This window comes from Heteronotia binoei, chromosome 1, assembly GCF_032191835.1.
Source record: "Heteronotia binoei isolate CCM8104 ecotype False Entrance Well chromosome 1, APGP_CSIRO_Hbin_v1, whole genome shotgun sequence".
Classification (NCBI taxonomy): Eukaryota; Metazoa; Chordata; class Lepidosauria; order Squamata; family Gekkonidae; genus Heteronotia; species Heteronotia binoei.
The window spans coordinates 4,065,986-4,082,014 of NC_083223.1; the positions used below are offsets into that span (position 1 = coordinate 4,065,986).

The 16,029-nt window shown below is 48.0% G+C and overlaps 1 protein-coding gene across 1 annotated transcript in view; it reads left to right on the plus strand.

Moving 5' to 3' along the window:
• MCM3 (minichromosome maintenance complex component 3) overlaps positions 1-16,029 on the plus strand; it is a 51,925-nt gene that overhangs the window by 18,068 nt on the left and 17,828 nt on the right. Inside the window, 6 exon segments of the mRNA XM_060263430.1 lie at positions 3,248-3,379; positions 6,583-6,791; positions 9,842-10,016; positions 12,742-12,825; positions 12,828-12,867; positions 15,626-15,776. Of these exon segments, the coding sequence (XP_060119413.1) occupies positions 3,248-3,379; positions 6,583-6,791; positions 9,842-10,016; positions 12,742-12,825; positions 12,828-12,867; positions 15,626-15,776 (791 nt within the window).

Here is a 16,029-nt window from a genome sequence, read left to right on the forward strand (position 1 = left end):
CTAGCAGCTGAGAGCAAGTACCATATTAAAGATCTGTCTTCTTTTGGAAATTTTTCCATTTGTAATCCCAGCAGAAAAGTCTCTGCCACTTTATTGAATTCATATCCCAAAATCTTAGAAATCTCTTGCTGAATCATTTGCCAAAACATTTTAGCCCTTTCACAAGTCCACCACATATGGTAGAAAGAACCTTCATGCTTTTTACATTTCCAACACCTATCTGGCATCTTGTTGTTCATCTTTGCTAATTTTTTTGGAGTCATATACCATCTATACATCATCGTAAAGCAGTTTTCTTTAATACTATGACATGTTGCGAGTTTCATAGAATTTTTCCACCAATATTCCCAAGATTCCATCTTTATTTCTTTATTTATCATCTGAGATTTCACTACTTCATCTTCTGTAGACCATTGTAAAAGTAATTTGTATACTTTTGAAATTAATTTCTCATTATCTCCAAGCAGAACTCTTTCCATTTCTGTTTGCTCCTTCCTTATTCCTTCAGTTTTGATATCATTCCCCACCAAACTTTTTATTTGTTGCATTTGAAACCAATCATACTTATAACTCAGTTCTTCTGCAGTTTTCAGTTCTATTTTTCCACTTTGTATTTTTAGTAGCTGATTGTATGATAGCCGTTTTTCTTCGGCTGTTTTAGCCGTTATCTTTATCACTTCAGCTGGTACTATCCAATATCTTCATCTACCTCACAGGGTGTCTGTTGTGGGGGAGGAAGGTAAAGGAGATTGTGAGCCGCTCTTTGGAGTGGAGGGCGGGATATAAATCCAATATCTTCATCTACCTCACAGGGTGTCTGTTGTGGGCGGGGGAGAGAAAGGAGATTGTGAGCCCCTCTGAGACTCTTCGGAGTGGAGGGCGGGATATAAATCCAATATCTTCATCTACCTCACAGGGTGTCTGTTGTGGGGGAGGAAGGGAAAGGAGATTGTGAGCCGCTCTTTGGAGTGGAGGGCGGGATATAAATCCAATATCTTCATCTACCTCACAGGGTGTCTGTTGTGGGCGGGGGAGAGAAAGGAGATTGTGAGCCCCTCTGAGACTCTTCGGAGTGGAGGGCGGGATATAAATCCAATATCTTCATCTACCTCACAGGGTGTCTGTTGTGGGGGAGGAAGGGAAAGGAGATTGTGAGCCGCTCTGAGACTCTTCGGAGTGGAGGGCGGGATATAAATCCAATATCTTCATCTACCTCACAGGGTGTCTGTTGTGGGGGTGGGGGGAAGGAGATTGTGAGCTGCTCTGAGATTCTTCAGAGTGGAGGGCAGGATATAAATCCAATATCTTTTAATTTTATTGAGAGAAAATCCATTTCTGTGGTTTCTAATAGTTTTTGGATACATTCTTCTTGTTTGGGTATTGGTTGTGCTTTCCAATATTTTGCATAGACCAGGGGTGGCCAAACTTTGGCTCAGGAGCACCTCCCCCCCCTGCCCTGTTGGCCTGCTTGGAGAAGGTATTTCTCTCTTTAAAAAACTTCTCCAAGCTACGCCAGTTCGTGGCTTGGAGAATGCATTCAAAGTTGCTTTCCTTGCACCTCCCCCCCCCTTTATTCGCCTGCCTGCCTTCCTGTCTTGCAACTCTCCAACATCTGATGTTCATATCTTGAGGCTCTCAAACATCTGATGTTTATTCTATGTGGCTCTTAAGTGTGCACACTCTTATCTGGGAGAACTGGGTTTGATTCCCCAGTCCTCCACTTGAACCTGCTGGAATGGCCTTGGGTCAGCCATAGCTCTGGCAGAGGCTGTCCTTGAAAGGGCAGCTGCTGTGAGAGCCCTCTCCAGCCCCACCCACCTCACAGGGTGTCTGCTGTGGGGGAGGAAGGGAAAGGAGATTGTGAGCTGCTCTGAGACTCTTCAGAGTGGAGGGCGGGATATAAATCCAATATCTTCATCTACCTCACAGGGTGTCTGTTGTGGGGGAGGAAGGTAAAGGAAATTGTGAGCCACTCTGAGACTCTTCGTAGTGGAGAGAGGGATATAAATCCAATATCTTCATCTACCTCACAGGGTGTCTGTTGTGGGGGAGGAAGGGAAAGGAGATTGTGAGCTGCTCTGAGACTCTTCAGAGTGGAGGGCGGGATATAAATCCAATATCTTCTTTTAATTTTATTGAGAGAAAATCCATTTCTGTGGTTTCTAATAGTTTTTGGATACATTCTTCTTGTTTGGGTATTGGTTGTGCTTTCCAATATTTTGCATAGACCAGGGGTGGCCAAACTTTGGCTCAGGAGCACCTCCCCCCCGCCCTGTTGGCCTGCTTGGAGAAGGTATTTCTCTCTTTAAAAAACTTCTCCAAGCTACGCCAGTTCGTGGCTTGGAGAATGCATTCAAAGTTGCTTTCCTTGCACCTCCCCCCCCCTTTATTCGCCTGCCTGCCTTCCTGTCTTGCAGCTCTCCAACATCTGATGTTCATATCTTGAGGCTCTCAAACATCTGATGTTTATTTTATGTGGCTCTTAAGTGTGCAGACTCTTATCTGGGAGAACTGGGTTTGATTCCCCACTCCTCCACTTGAACCTGCTGGAATGGCCTTGGGTCAGCCATAGCTCTGGCAGAGGCTATCCTTGAAAGGGCAGCTGCTGTGAGAGCCCTCTCCAGCTCCACCCACCTCACAGGGTGTCTGTTGGAGGGGAGGAAGGGAAAGCAGATTGTGAGCCGCTCTGAGACTCTTTGGAGTGGAGGGCGGGATATAAATCCAATATCTTCATTTACCTCACAGGGTGTCTGTTGTGAGGGAGGAAGGGAAAGGAGATTGTGAGCCGCTGTGAGACTCTTTGGAGTGGAGGGCAGAATATAAATCCAATATCTTCATCTACCTCACAGGTTGTCTGTTGTGGGAGAGGAAGGTAACGGAGATTGTGAGCCACTCTGAGACTCTTTGGAGTGGAGGGTGGGATATAAATCCAATATGTTCATCCACCTCACAGGGTGTCTGTTGTGGGGGAGGAAGGGAAAGGAGATTGTGAGCCGCTCTGAGACTCTTTGGAGTGGAGGGCGGGATATCAATCCAATATCATCATCTTACATGAAGCAAGTTTGACCACCCCTGGCGTAGACTATTCTCACCGCAGATACTGCGTGTATTAAAAATCTATTTATTGTCTTGGGGAAGGAACTTTGGCATCAGTTTGTGAGACTTCCAAGGGGAGAGGGCCGGATTAACCCAGTCGCTCTGGATTCCTTCAGCGCTCTTAACTAGCCACCGTGGCCTTCTGTTTCAGGCGACCCTTCAGTGGCCAAGTCTCAGCTGCTGCGTTACGTGTTGTGTACAGCTCCCCGTGCCATCCCCACGACCGGCCGGGGCTCCTCGGGGGTCGGCCTGACAGCTGCGGTTACAACAGACCAGGAAACAGGTAAGCAACAGTGCTGCAGTGCTGTTGTGGGAGGGGGGTCGGAAATGGAATGGAGTTGTGTGTAATGCAGAGATGGCATTCGCTCTTGCTTGGGGTTGAGTGTGGGTTCCTCAGGAGTGGCACTACAGGACACCTGTGGTGAGTAGGAATAGGAAGCGCAGAGCAGTGTTGGCCTTAACGGCTGCAGCCTACCTTGGGCGTCTAATCGGCGTGCCTTCTTTATGGTTCTAGAAGCCTGGTGAGTGACTTATGATGTCTCTCTTCTCCCCTGCACTTGAGCTTTCTCTGTGTGTCGCTTCCCCTCCTGTGGCAGCCATTTTGCGTTTGGGTCCACTACCGTGTGTGAGAACTCCCAGGGTGCGCACAAGCTCCGAAAGGGTAGGGAGGGAACCCTGAGGTACGTCTTCTTCTACGGGTCAATGGACAGTGAAGTAAAACATTTCTCTAGTGTTTCCCCCCTACTTTCAAGTTTCTTTTAACATTAACAGAAATGAATCTAGCTTGGTAGCCATGTTGGCAGAGACTGACCAAGAGAGAGATCTTGGGGTCGTGGTAGAGAACTCACTGAAAATGTCAAGACAGTGCGCGATTGCAATAAAAAAGGCCAACGCCATGCTGGGGATTATTAGGAAGGGAATTGAAAACAAATCAGCCAGTATCATAATGCCCCTGTATAAATCGATGGTGCGGTCTCATTTGGAGTACTGTGTGCAGTTTTGGTCGCCGCACCTCAAAAAGGATATTATAGCATTGGAAAAAGTCCAGAAAAGGGCAACTAGAATGATTAAAGGGCTGGAGCACCTTCCCTGTGAAGAAAGGTTGAAACCCTTGGGGCTCTTTAGCTTGGAGAAACGTCGACTGCGGGGTGAAATGATAGAGGTCTACAAGATAATGCATGGGATGGAGAAAGTAGAGAAAGAAGTACTTTTCTCCCTTTCTCACAATACAAGAACTCGTGGGCATTCGGTGAAATTGCTGAGCAGTCGGGTTAAAACGGATAAAAGGAAGTACTTCTTCACCCAAAGGGTGATTAACATGTGGAATTTACTGCCACAGGAGGTGGTGGCGGCCACAAGCATAGCCAGCTTCAAGAGGGGTTTAGATAAAAATATGGAGCAGAGGTCCATCAGTGGCTATTAGCCACAGTGTGTGTGTGTGTACACACACACACACACACACATATATATATATATAAAAATTTCGCCACTGTGTGACACAGAGTGTTGGACTGGATGGGCCATTGGCCTGATCTAACATGGCTTCTCTTATGTTCTTGGCCTGAAGCAGCGAACCAAAGTTTCAATCCAGTGACATCTTTAAGACCTACAAAGTTTTATTCAAGGTATGAGCTTTCGTTTGTGCCTACGCACAGAAGCTCATACCTTGAATAATGCTTTGTTGGTCTTAAAGGTGCCACTGAACTCAGATTTCGGTTCACCGTTTTTCTTAAGAGAACAGTCACATGTATCCAGACGCCTTGTCATAAACTATTTTGACATGCAGCTTATTCAGCTGAACGGCATCCGTCTTTCGTAGGCCAAATGCTTCTGGGCTAATATATTCAGTGTATCATAAGCTGCGTTGAGCTTGTTGTGGAAGAAAGGCAGCTAATAAATGTGTAAACAGAATAATTAAAACATTGTTCTTTCCTGAGGTGAAGATTAATGTGTATGAGAAAGGCAACACGTGTGTTTGTGAGAAGGAACATGTTGAGTGATCCTAGTTCTGTTCGGGATTGTGGCAAACGTGTTTGAACTGCTTCTTGGGGGGGTGGGGTGGGGTTGGTTTTTGTTTTTAAAGGCAGATGGATGGTATTAAGCAGTGTTCCCTCTCATGCTAGCTCACAGTTTTTTAAGCCTCCAGCTCACACATTTTTGTCTTAGCTCAGGAAAGATGACCTCAGAGCAAACTAATTTATGCAGCAGCTCACAACTTTAATGCCAGTGGCTCACAAAGTAGAATTTTTGTTCACAAGACGCAACAGCTCAAAGGGAACATTGACTTTAAGGCAGATGGACAGTGAGGGCACTTTAACTCGGAGAAATGATGACTCAGGATGACATGACTGAGGTTTACAAAATTTTGCTTGGGATAGAGAAGGTAAGAGAAAGGAGCACTTTTCTCCCTTTCTCGCAATACCAGCGTTCTTGAGGATTCAATGAAATTAATGAGCAGTAGGCTTAGAACAGATAAAGGGAAGTCCCTCACTCAAAGAGTAATTATCACATGGAATTCACTGCTGCGGGAGGTGGTGGCAGCTATAAGCACAGATGGCTTCAAGGGGGGATTGAATAAACATATGGAACAGAGGTCCATCAGTAGCTATTAGCCACAAGATATAGGTGCAATACTCTGTGTGGGGCAGATGTTCTGTATCTTTGGTGCTTGGGGGGCCACAGAGGGAGGCCTCTGGAGTTCTGGCCCTGCTGGTGGACCTCCTGATGGCACTGGAGTTCTGACCACTGTGTTGGACTGTTGTGTTGTGTTGGACTGGGTTTTGGCCACTGTGTTTGACTGGATGGGCCATTGACCTGATCCAACATGGCTTTTCATATGTTGTTATGTCTGGGGCAGTGATGCTCTGTATTCTTGGTGCTTGAAGCCTCTGGAGTTCTGGCCCTCCCGGTGGACCTCCTGATGGCACCTGGGTTTTGGCCACTGTGTTGGACTGGATGGGCCATTGGCCTTATCTAACATGGCTTCTCTTATGTTCTGTTAGCCACAAGGTGTAAGTGGAACGTTATATCTGGGGCAGTGATGCTCTGTATTCTTGGGTGTTGGGGGGCAACAGTGGGAGGCCTTCTGGAGCTCTGGCCCTGCTGGGGAGCTTCCTGATGGCACTTGAGTTTTGGCTGCTGTCTGACACAGCAGTGGACTGGATGGGCCTTTGACCTGATCCAACATGGCTTCTCTTATGTCTGGAGCAGTGATGCTCTGTCTTCTTGGTGCTTGGGGGGGGCAACAGTAGGAGGACTTCTGAAGTCCTGGCCCCACTGGTGGACCTCCCGATGACACCTGGTTTTATTTTATTTTTTGTCTGTTGTGTGACACAGAGCGTTGGACTGGATGGGCCATTGGCCTGATCCAACATGGCTTCACGTTCTCACAAGTGCCTTTTGCTTACTGGATTTTGTGCCTCTGTTTTAGTCTAAGAAAGCTCAAGGGTTCCGATCTTGTTTTTTTTTTAATCTTTCTGTCCTCAGGAGAGCGCTGCCTGGAAGCGGGGGCCATGGTCCTGGCGGACCGGGGGGTGGTGTGCATTGACGAGTTTGACAAGATGTCCGATATCGACCGCACAGCCATCCATGAGGTGATGGAGCAGGGGCACGTGACCATTACCAAGGCAGGCATCCAGGCCCAGCTGAACGCCCGCTGCAGCGTCCTTGCAGCTGCCAATCCGGTGTACGGAAGGGTAAGCGCTTCATTCAGGGTACTTTAATCATGAAAGCAGCTGCACTAGCAGATGGGGGTCTATCCTGGATCCTCATGAAATGGCTTTTCCCTTCCATTGTATGGGCCTTTTTTAAAGAGAAGTGACACATTTTGCAGAAGGAGAGCAAGATTCAGGTCCAGATAATGGATAAGAAAACTAAACATTGGATTATTCCTCTAATTACGGTAGCCAGAACAATATACGCCAAATATTGGGAGAAGCGGCAAAAAGAGTCACACGATAAGTGGGGGTATGGAGAAGAAGCCCGAGGCTCCGTGTATAAACGGCCTGAAAAATAACTCTTTCCAAACAAAACTCACATTTTCCATCGATAAAGCCACTGAATATGAATCAAGACCACTCTTCATTAGCCTTCAGGAAAAGGGTCTATTCCAGTGGCTGAACTGTATCTGTTTATCGTATAGTCTACACTTTTCTGAAGGCATGGTGACATATACAAATAAATTGGACTTCATTCAAATTCAGTTTGACTTTATCAATGGAAAATATATGAGCTTTGTTTGGAAATAGTTATTTTCAGGCCGTTGATGCACAAAATATTGGAAGAAGACAGAAGTGCCCACAAACAAAAAAAACTTACAGAAACCATTTTGGATATAGCAGAAATGGACAATACTGACTGATACTTTGAAAGAAGAAAGCAAGCAAGGTATTAAGGAACTTCGGGCACCGTTTTAGGAATGGATTAAAACAAATCACTGAACACAGAAATGTTTGTATTATGATACGTATTAGATTTTTTAAAAAGGTCAAGGTAGTCCCCTGTGCAAGCACCAGTCGTTTCCGACTCTGGGGTGACGTTGCTTTCACAACGTTTTCACGGCAGACTTTTTATGGGGTGGTTTGCCATTGCCTTTCCTAGTCATCTACACTCCCCCCCCCCCAGGAAGCTGGGGACTCATTTTACTGACCTCAAAAGGATGGAAGGCTGAGTCAACCTGGAGCCAACTACCTGAACTGGCTTCCGCTGGGATTGAACTCAGGTCGTGAGCAGAGCTTAGGACTGCAGTACTGCAGCTTTAACACTCTGCGCCACGGGGCAGATTTTAGAGCAATTGAAATGCAGCTTAAATCTCAGAAAGTCACAGTTAAGAAATGGTATGCATAAGAAGCATCACCGCCTTTTCCCATATGTACCCCAGAGAGCACTACGTCCAGGGTCTCAAAATCTCCTTAAGATCCCTGAACCGAAAGAAGCTCAATTGTCTACCACCGCAGCCAGAGCGTTCTCGGTAATAGCCCCCACTTTGTGGCAAGCCCTCCCCGAAAACATCAGGGCCCTGCGGGACCTGCCGCAGTTCCGCAGGGCCTGTAAGACCGAATTATTCAAACTCACCTTCAGCGGTTAAGGGTAGGCGGCTGTTACCTTACAGCACCGACAATCTCACTGAATTACTGTAATGGAAATCAGAAACCTGCCATCTTGGACTTTTAACGAATGGATTGATGATTGTTGATACGTATGGAAATGTTTTATTATATATTTTATTTTTAATATTCTATGTTTGTTAATTATTAATGTTTTTTAAACTGTTGTTAGCAGCCCTGACCCCATCAGGAGAGGGTGGGATGGGTGGATGGATAGATGGGTATAAAAATAAGGATGATAATAGATTTACAGGCATTATGGTTGCTATTTTGTTGAGAATCAGTTGCAGAAGATGAGCTAATACTGCAATAGTAGACATGTTTATGGATGTTATGTTAAACTTGTTTTTTTCTTTTCCTTTCCCCTTTTCCCATTCTTTCCCCTTATATTTTACCTTGAAAACATAATAAAACATGATATAGACAAGGTTTCCAGAGCATAAGCTTTGGCAAACCAAAGCTCCCTTCATCAGATACGGTTAGGAACAGTGATCCCTGAGTCCTTCTATCCCAGCCAGGAGAAAGGAGAAAGTATAATGATGCTTGATTTAGGGGAGGGACGGTGGCTCAGTGGTAGAGCATCTGCTTGGTAAGCAGAAGGTCCCGGGTTCAATCCCCAGCATCTCCAACTAAAAAGGGTACAGGCAAATAGGTGTGAAAAACCTCAGCTTGAGACCCTGGAGAACCGCTGCCAGTCTGAGAAGACAATACTGACTTTGATGGACCAAGGGTATGATTCACTATAAATTCACTATAAGGCAGCTTCATATGTTCATATGATTAGAGCATAGGAGAAATGCTCTGGAAAGCTTATACCAGGGGTGGACAAACTGTGGCTCGGGAGCCACATGTGGCTCTTTCACACATCTCGTGTGGCTCTTGAAGCTCCCACCACCCTATTGGCCAGCTTGGAGAAGGCATTTCTCTCTTCAAATCAGTTTGCCAGCCGGCAGCTTGGAGAAGGCATTTAAAATTAAAGTTGCTTTTTCCCACCCGTCCTTCCCCCATCTTCCTTCCTTCCTTCCTTCCTTCCTTCCTTCCTTCCTTCCTTCCTTCCTTCCTTCCTTCCTTCCTTCCTTCCTTCCTTCCTTCCTTCCTTCCTTCCTTCCTTCCTTCCTTCCTTCCTTCCTTCCTTCCTTCCTTCCTTCCTTCCTTCCTTCCTCCCTCCCTCCCTCCCTCCCTCCCTCCTGGCTCTCAAACATCTGATGTTCATGTCCTGCAGCTCTCAGACTAATGCCATTCTGTGTGGCTATTCCATTAAGCGAAATCTCACTCACCTCTAAGGAGCTACTGGACTTTAATTTTGTCCTTCTGCTGCCCACCACCGCAGCTGTCCACCTGATACTGGACAGAAGGGGAGACCAAGGCAGTCCCGAACTTTTGGAAAAAAACAAGACAAACCCAGAAAAGTGGAGAGAGAGGCCGAAGCTTTTGTTAGCTTTCCTCTGTGTTTTCAGCGCTCAAAACAGGACCAGACTACTAAGTTGGGACTCTACGTGAGAGGTATCTGTGCATACCTTATTTTGGTTGCAGAGTGACGCTTGAATCCCTTCTCCACCAAAAGTATCCAGTTGCTGTCTTGCTCGCTGTAGCCTCATTGCCGCAAAGCAGACTTGACCTTCTTGGTTCGTCTTTTCCAGTATGACCAGTACAAAACTCCTATGGAGAACATTGGCCTTCAGGATTCCTTGCTCTCCCGGTTCGATCTGCTCTTCATTGTCTTGGATCAGATGGATCCAGAACAAGACCGGGAGATCTCGGACCATGTCTTACGGATGCACCGGTACAGAGCGGCTGGCGAGCAAGACGGGGATGGTGAGTATCCTATCATCTCTTTTCCCCGAGTATCTGAGAGGGCGAATGGGAGTAAGCACCGACCATGGAGAAGGCATCTAACACTAAAGTTGCTTTTTCCCACCCGTCCTTCCCCCATTTTCCTTCCTTCCTTCCTTCCTTCCTTCCTTCCTTCCTTCCTTCCTTCCTTCCTTCCTTCCTTCCTTCCTTCCTTCCTTCCTTCCTTCCTTCCTTCCTTCCTTCCTTCCTTCCTTCCTTCCTTCCTTCCTTCCTTCCTTCCTTCCTTCCTTCCTTCCTCCCTCCCTCCCTCCCTCCCTCCCTCCCTTGGCTGATCCTATACTGGACATGAGTGAGAGACCAGTTGTAGAGGCAGGGTGTCTGATCCCACTTAAAATGAAAGAAAGGAAGCAACATTGAAATGAAATGAAAGAAATCAAATGAAATAACCAAAAACGAAATAAAAGGCACTGAAGTGAATACTTGCAGAGGAACTGGGGGTTTTAGAAGTTTCTAAAGGCATTGAGAGCCAGCGTTGGTGTAGTGGTTATGTGCGCGGACTCTTATCTGGGAGAACCGAGTTTGATTCCCCCACTCCTCCACTTGCAGCTGCTGGGATGGCCTTGGGTTAGCCAGAGCTCTTGCAGAGCTGTCCTTGAAAGGGCAGCTTCTGGGAGAGCTCTCTCAGCCTTACCTACCTCACAGGGTGTCTGTTGTGGGGGAGGAAGATAAAGGCGATTGTAAGCTGCTCTGAGTCTCTGATTCAGAGAGAAGGGCGGGGTATAAATCTGCAGTCTTCTTCTGTGCTGAGAACAGGATTTTGAAAGAGATGCAGTCTACAGCACCATCATAGACCTTATTGCAGGGATCCCCACCCACACTTTTCCTGGTGCCTGCGGAATGTTTTTAGAAAGCGGGTGAGGCTATGCAGATTAAATTGCCGTTGTTTTAGCAGCAGCTGCAACCAACAACATTTGATTTATTCTCTCGCACCAGCCTTTCCCAGTGTATTCTGACAAGTTCCCTTCTGCTCTGCAGATGAGCTTCCTGTGTGTGTGAGAAGACTCCCCCTTCAGTGGCCACTGTTTTGTGGATGAGTCAGAATTCCAAACATGCCCCCCAGGTCCAACAAAATCAGGGACGTGGACCGCGGCCTTTTAGTTTTAACCGGAACTTCTATACAAAGAGTAGTTGTATAACTAGTTCAAGAACAAAGTTTGTAGCTATCTTAAGTAAGTTTAATTTGAGACCATAATTAAGCTTCTCGCTGATGATAAACCTAAGACCTTCTGAGCCAGTGAGGGGCAGTGGTTAGAGCAAGGGTGGCCAAACGAGCTCGGGAGCCACATGTGGCTCTTTAACACACATTGTGTGGCTCTTGGGGAAGCCTTTTCGCTCTTTAAATCACTTCTGCAAGCCAAGCCAGCATGCGACTTGGAGAATGCATTTAAAATTAAAGTTGCTTTCTTTCCACCTCCCCTTCCCCATCTATTTTCCTTCCTTCCTTCCTTCCTTCCTTCCTTCCTTCCTTCCTTCCTTCCTTCCTTCCTTCCTTCCTTCCTTCCTTCCTTCCTTCCTTCCTTCCTTCCTTCCTTCCTTCCTTCCTTCCTTCCTTCCTTCCTCCCTCCCTCCCTCCCTCCCTCCCTCCCTCCCTCCCCTCCCCTCCCCTCCCCTCCCCTCCCCTCCCCTTCCCTTCCCTTCCCTTCCCTTCCCTTCCCTTCCCTTCCCTCCCTTCCTCCCCTCCCCTCCCCTCCCACCATGTGATGTTCCTGTCTTATGGCTCTCAGACATGTGATGTTTATTCTGTGCCATTCTTACATTAAGAATCTTACATTAATGGGAGAGACGGTGGCTCAGTGGTAGAGCATCAGTGGTAAGCAGAAGGTCCCAGGTTCAATCCCCGGCATCTCCAACTCAAAAGCGTCCAGGCAAATAGGCATGAAAAACCTCAGCTTGACACCCTGGAGAGCCATGAATGGGGCTGTGGCTCAGTGGTAGAGCATCTGCATGATAAGCAGAAGGTCTCAGGTTCAATTCCCGGCATCTCCAACTCAAAAGGGTCCAGGCAAATAGGCATGAAAAACCTCAGCTTGACACCCTGGAGAGCCATGAATGGGGCTGTGGCTCAGTGGTAGAGCATCTGCATGATAAGCAGAAGGTCTCAGGTTCAATTCCCGGCATCTCCAACTCAAAAGGGTCCAGGCAAATAGGCATGAAAAACCTCAGCTTGACACCCTGGAGAGCCATGAATGGGGCTGTGGCTCAGTGGTAGAGCATCTGCATGATAAGCAGAAGGTCTCAGGTTCAATTCCCGGCATCTCCAACTCAAAAGGGTCCAGGCAAATAGGCATGAAAAACCTCAGCTTGACACCCTGGAGAGCCATGAATGGGGCTGTGGCTCAGTGGTAGAGCATCTGCATGATATGCAGAAGGTCTCAGGTTCAATTCCCGGCATCTCCAACTCAAAAGGGTCCAGGAAAATAGGCATGTAAAACCTCCGCTTGAGACCCTGGAGAGCCAGACTGACTTTGGTGGACCCAGGAGGGTCTGATTCAGTAGAAGGCAGCTCCATATGTTCATATAAGCAAGTTTGGTCCCCCCTGGGTTAGAGCACTGGAGGAGGGGGACTTTGACAAAGCAGAAGATCCATGGTTTTGTGCCAGAATGCCCACAGGCAGCGCTGTGTTGGGGATCCCTGGGTCAGGTTATGTTCATGCGCCTCCTAGTGACCCCTCCCTTGTCCTTCCAGTCTTGCCTTTGGGCAGCTCCGTCGAGCGGCTGGCCACGGAAGACCCCAGTCTGGCCGAGGAGGAGGAACAGGAGCTGCAGGTGTACGAAAACACGACGATCTTCTGCACGGGCCGAGGAGGCGGAAGTAAGTGCTGATTCCTCCGCTCTTCTTGCAGCCCGAAGGACTGTAGCCTGCTGTGGCCAGAGCTCCAGGCAGCTCGTGAAGTCATTGCCACGCCGTTAATGGAATGCACAAAAATAGAACAGAGCTCTTGCACACATACAGGAGGCTGATGCCTGAAGGGCGGGGTATAAAAGATGATGATGATACTGGGTTTATACCTCACCCTCCACTCTGAATCTCAGAGTCTCAGAGCGGCTCACAATCTCCTTTACCTCCCTCCCCCCTACAACAGACACCCTGTGTGGTGGGTGGGGCTGAGAGAGCTCTCCCAGAAGCTGCCCTTTCAAGGACAGAGTCTCAGAGCGGCCTACAATCTCCTTCCCTTCCTGCCCCCCACAACAAACACCCTGTGAGGTAGGTGGGGCTGAGAGAGCTCTCCCAGAAGCTGCCCTTTCAAGGACAGAGTCTCAGAGCGGCCTACAATCTCCTTTCCCTTCCTGCCCCCCACAACAAACACCCTGTGAGGTAGGTGGGGCTGAGAGAGCTCTCCCAGAAGCTGCCCTTTCAAGGACAGAGTCTCAGAGCGGCCTACAATCTCCTTTCCCTTCCTGCCCCCCACAACAAACACCCTGTGAGGTTAGGTGGGGCTGAGAGAGCTCTCCCAGAAGCTGCCCTTTCAAGGACAGAATCTCAGAGCGGCCTACAATCTTCTTTTCCCTTCCTGCCCCATAACAGACACCCTGTGAGGTAGAGCTCTCCCAGAAGCTGCCCTTTCAAGGTCTTAGAGCAGCCTAAAATCTCCTTTCCCTTCCTTCCCCCTGCAACAGACACCCTGTGAGGTAGGTGGGGCTGAGAGAGCTCTCCCAGAAGTTGCCCTTCAAGGACAACTCCTGCGAGTGCTATGGCTGACCCAAGGCCATTCCAGCAGCTGTTAGTGGAGGACTGGGGAATGAAACCCAGTTCTCCCAGATAAGAGTTTGTGCATTAACTACTACACCAAACTGCCTCTCTAAAATCAACTCCTCCTCCTCCTTTTTCTTCTCCTCCTCCTCGGTTCCAAGATAAGGAGGGCTTCACAAAGATCTTTCATCTGCATACTAACTGGGGCTGGGCTAGGGATGCCAGCCTCCAGGAGGGACCTGGGGATCCCCTGAAATTTCAGCTCCTCTCCTGATTACGGAGATCAGTTCCCTTGGAGAAAAAGGCTGCTTGGAGGTTCACTCTGTGGCATTGTCCCCCACTGGGGTCCCTGACCTCCCCAAATCCCCAGAAGTTTCCCAACCTGGATCTGGCAACCTTGCCCCCCCCCCCCATCCCCTGCTGGGCTGGGTCCATGCCTGAGTACCCCAAAAAACCGTGTTGACACAGAGAGAGAGATGGCTTCTGAGAGCCACTTTGGTGTAGTGGCTAAGTGTGTGGACTCCTATCTGGGAGAACCGGGTTTGATTCCCCCTCTCCACATACACCTACTGATGTGACCATGGGTCAGCCACAAGTCCTCTCAGAGCTGTTCTGCTCAAAAAGCAGTTCTGGGAGAGCTCTCTCTGCCCCACCTACCTCACAGGCAGTGTTCCCTCTAAGATGAGTTAGTGTGAGCTAGCTCATAGGTTTTTAGCCTCCAGCTGACACAAACAGGCCTATAACAACTAGGGGAGAAGGCTACTGCTTTAATGCTGCTGGGCAATTCCACCAGAAGGGCCGCCAACAGATAAATTGGATATTCTCTATCGCACCAATACATTGTTTATGTCTTTTTGTTTGATACCTGAAATTGAGATGTTGATTTTATTATGACTGTTGGCCGCCCTGAGTCCGTTTGGAATGGGCGGGATATAAATCGAAAGTAAATAAATAAAATAAAAATAAATAAAATAAAAATAAATAAAAATAAATGTTTGTCCTGAAAAAATAGCCCCAGAGCGCAATAATTCATGCAATAGCTCACAGCTTTTAATGCCAGTAGCTCACAACTTTAATACTAGTAGCTCACAAAGTAGACTTTTTGCTCACAAGTTTCTGCAGCTTAGAGGGAACATTGCCTGTGAGGTGGGTGCAACTCTGCCAGAGCTTTTCCTGTCAAGAGTAGTTTCTGTCAGATCTCTCTCAGCCCCACCTACCTCACAGGGTGTCTGTTGTGGGAGAGGAAGGTAAAGGAGATTGTGAGCCACTCTGAGACTCTTCGGAGTGGAGGGCGGGATATAAATCCAATATCTTCATCTACCTCACAGGGTGTCTGTTGTGGGGGAGGAAGGGAAAGGAGATTGTGAGCCACTCTGAGACTCTTCGGAGTGGAGGGCGGGATATAAATCCAATATCTTCATCTACCTCACAGGGTGTCTGTTGTGGGGGAGGAAGGGAAAGGAGATTGTGAGCCGCTCTGAGACTCTTCGGAGTGAAGGGCGGGATATAAATCCAATACCTTCATCTACCTCACAGGGTGTCTGTTGTGGGGGAGGAAGGGAAAGGAGATTGTGAGCCGCTCTAAGACTCTTTGGAGTGGAGGGCAGGATATAAATCCAATATCTTCATCTACATCACAGGGTGTCTGTTGTGGGGGAGGAAGGGAAACAAGATCGTGAGCCGCTCTGAGACTCTTCGGAGTGGAGGGCGGGATATAAATCCAGTATCTTCTTCTACCTCACAGGGTGTCTATTGTGGGCGGGGGAGGGAAAGGAGATTGTGAGCTGCTCTGAGACTCCTTTGGGTAGCGAAGAGCAGGGTATGAACCCAATCTCCTCCTTCTCCTTCAGCATCATCACCACTTTGGTTTGTCCGACAGAGAGAAGATTGTGAGCGTGGAGTTCATGCGGAAATACATCAACTTTGCCAAGATGCTCAAGCCCGTATTGACCGAGGAGGCGGCTGCCTTCATAGCCAAGTCCTACTCGGAGCTTCGCGGTCAGGAGCAGGTGAACTCCGAAGTTGCTCGGGTGAGTAATTCGGCTATGTTATCTTCTGACTGGGTTGGCAGTCGCTGTGTTCTGCCTCTGAAGCTCAGGGAAAACACACTGGCTTTGGGACTCAAAGCAGTGTGAGCTGTGCCATGTTAGCGGAGAGCAAATTCTCCGCCTTCCTCCTTTCCCAGAAAGCCTGTCAGTGGTTCATGAAAGCTTGAAGACCAACAGGTCGTAAGCATTCAAAAGTATTATATTAATATATTGACCATATAGAGCTGGGGTGGCC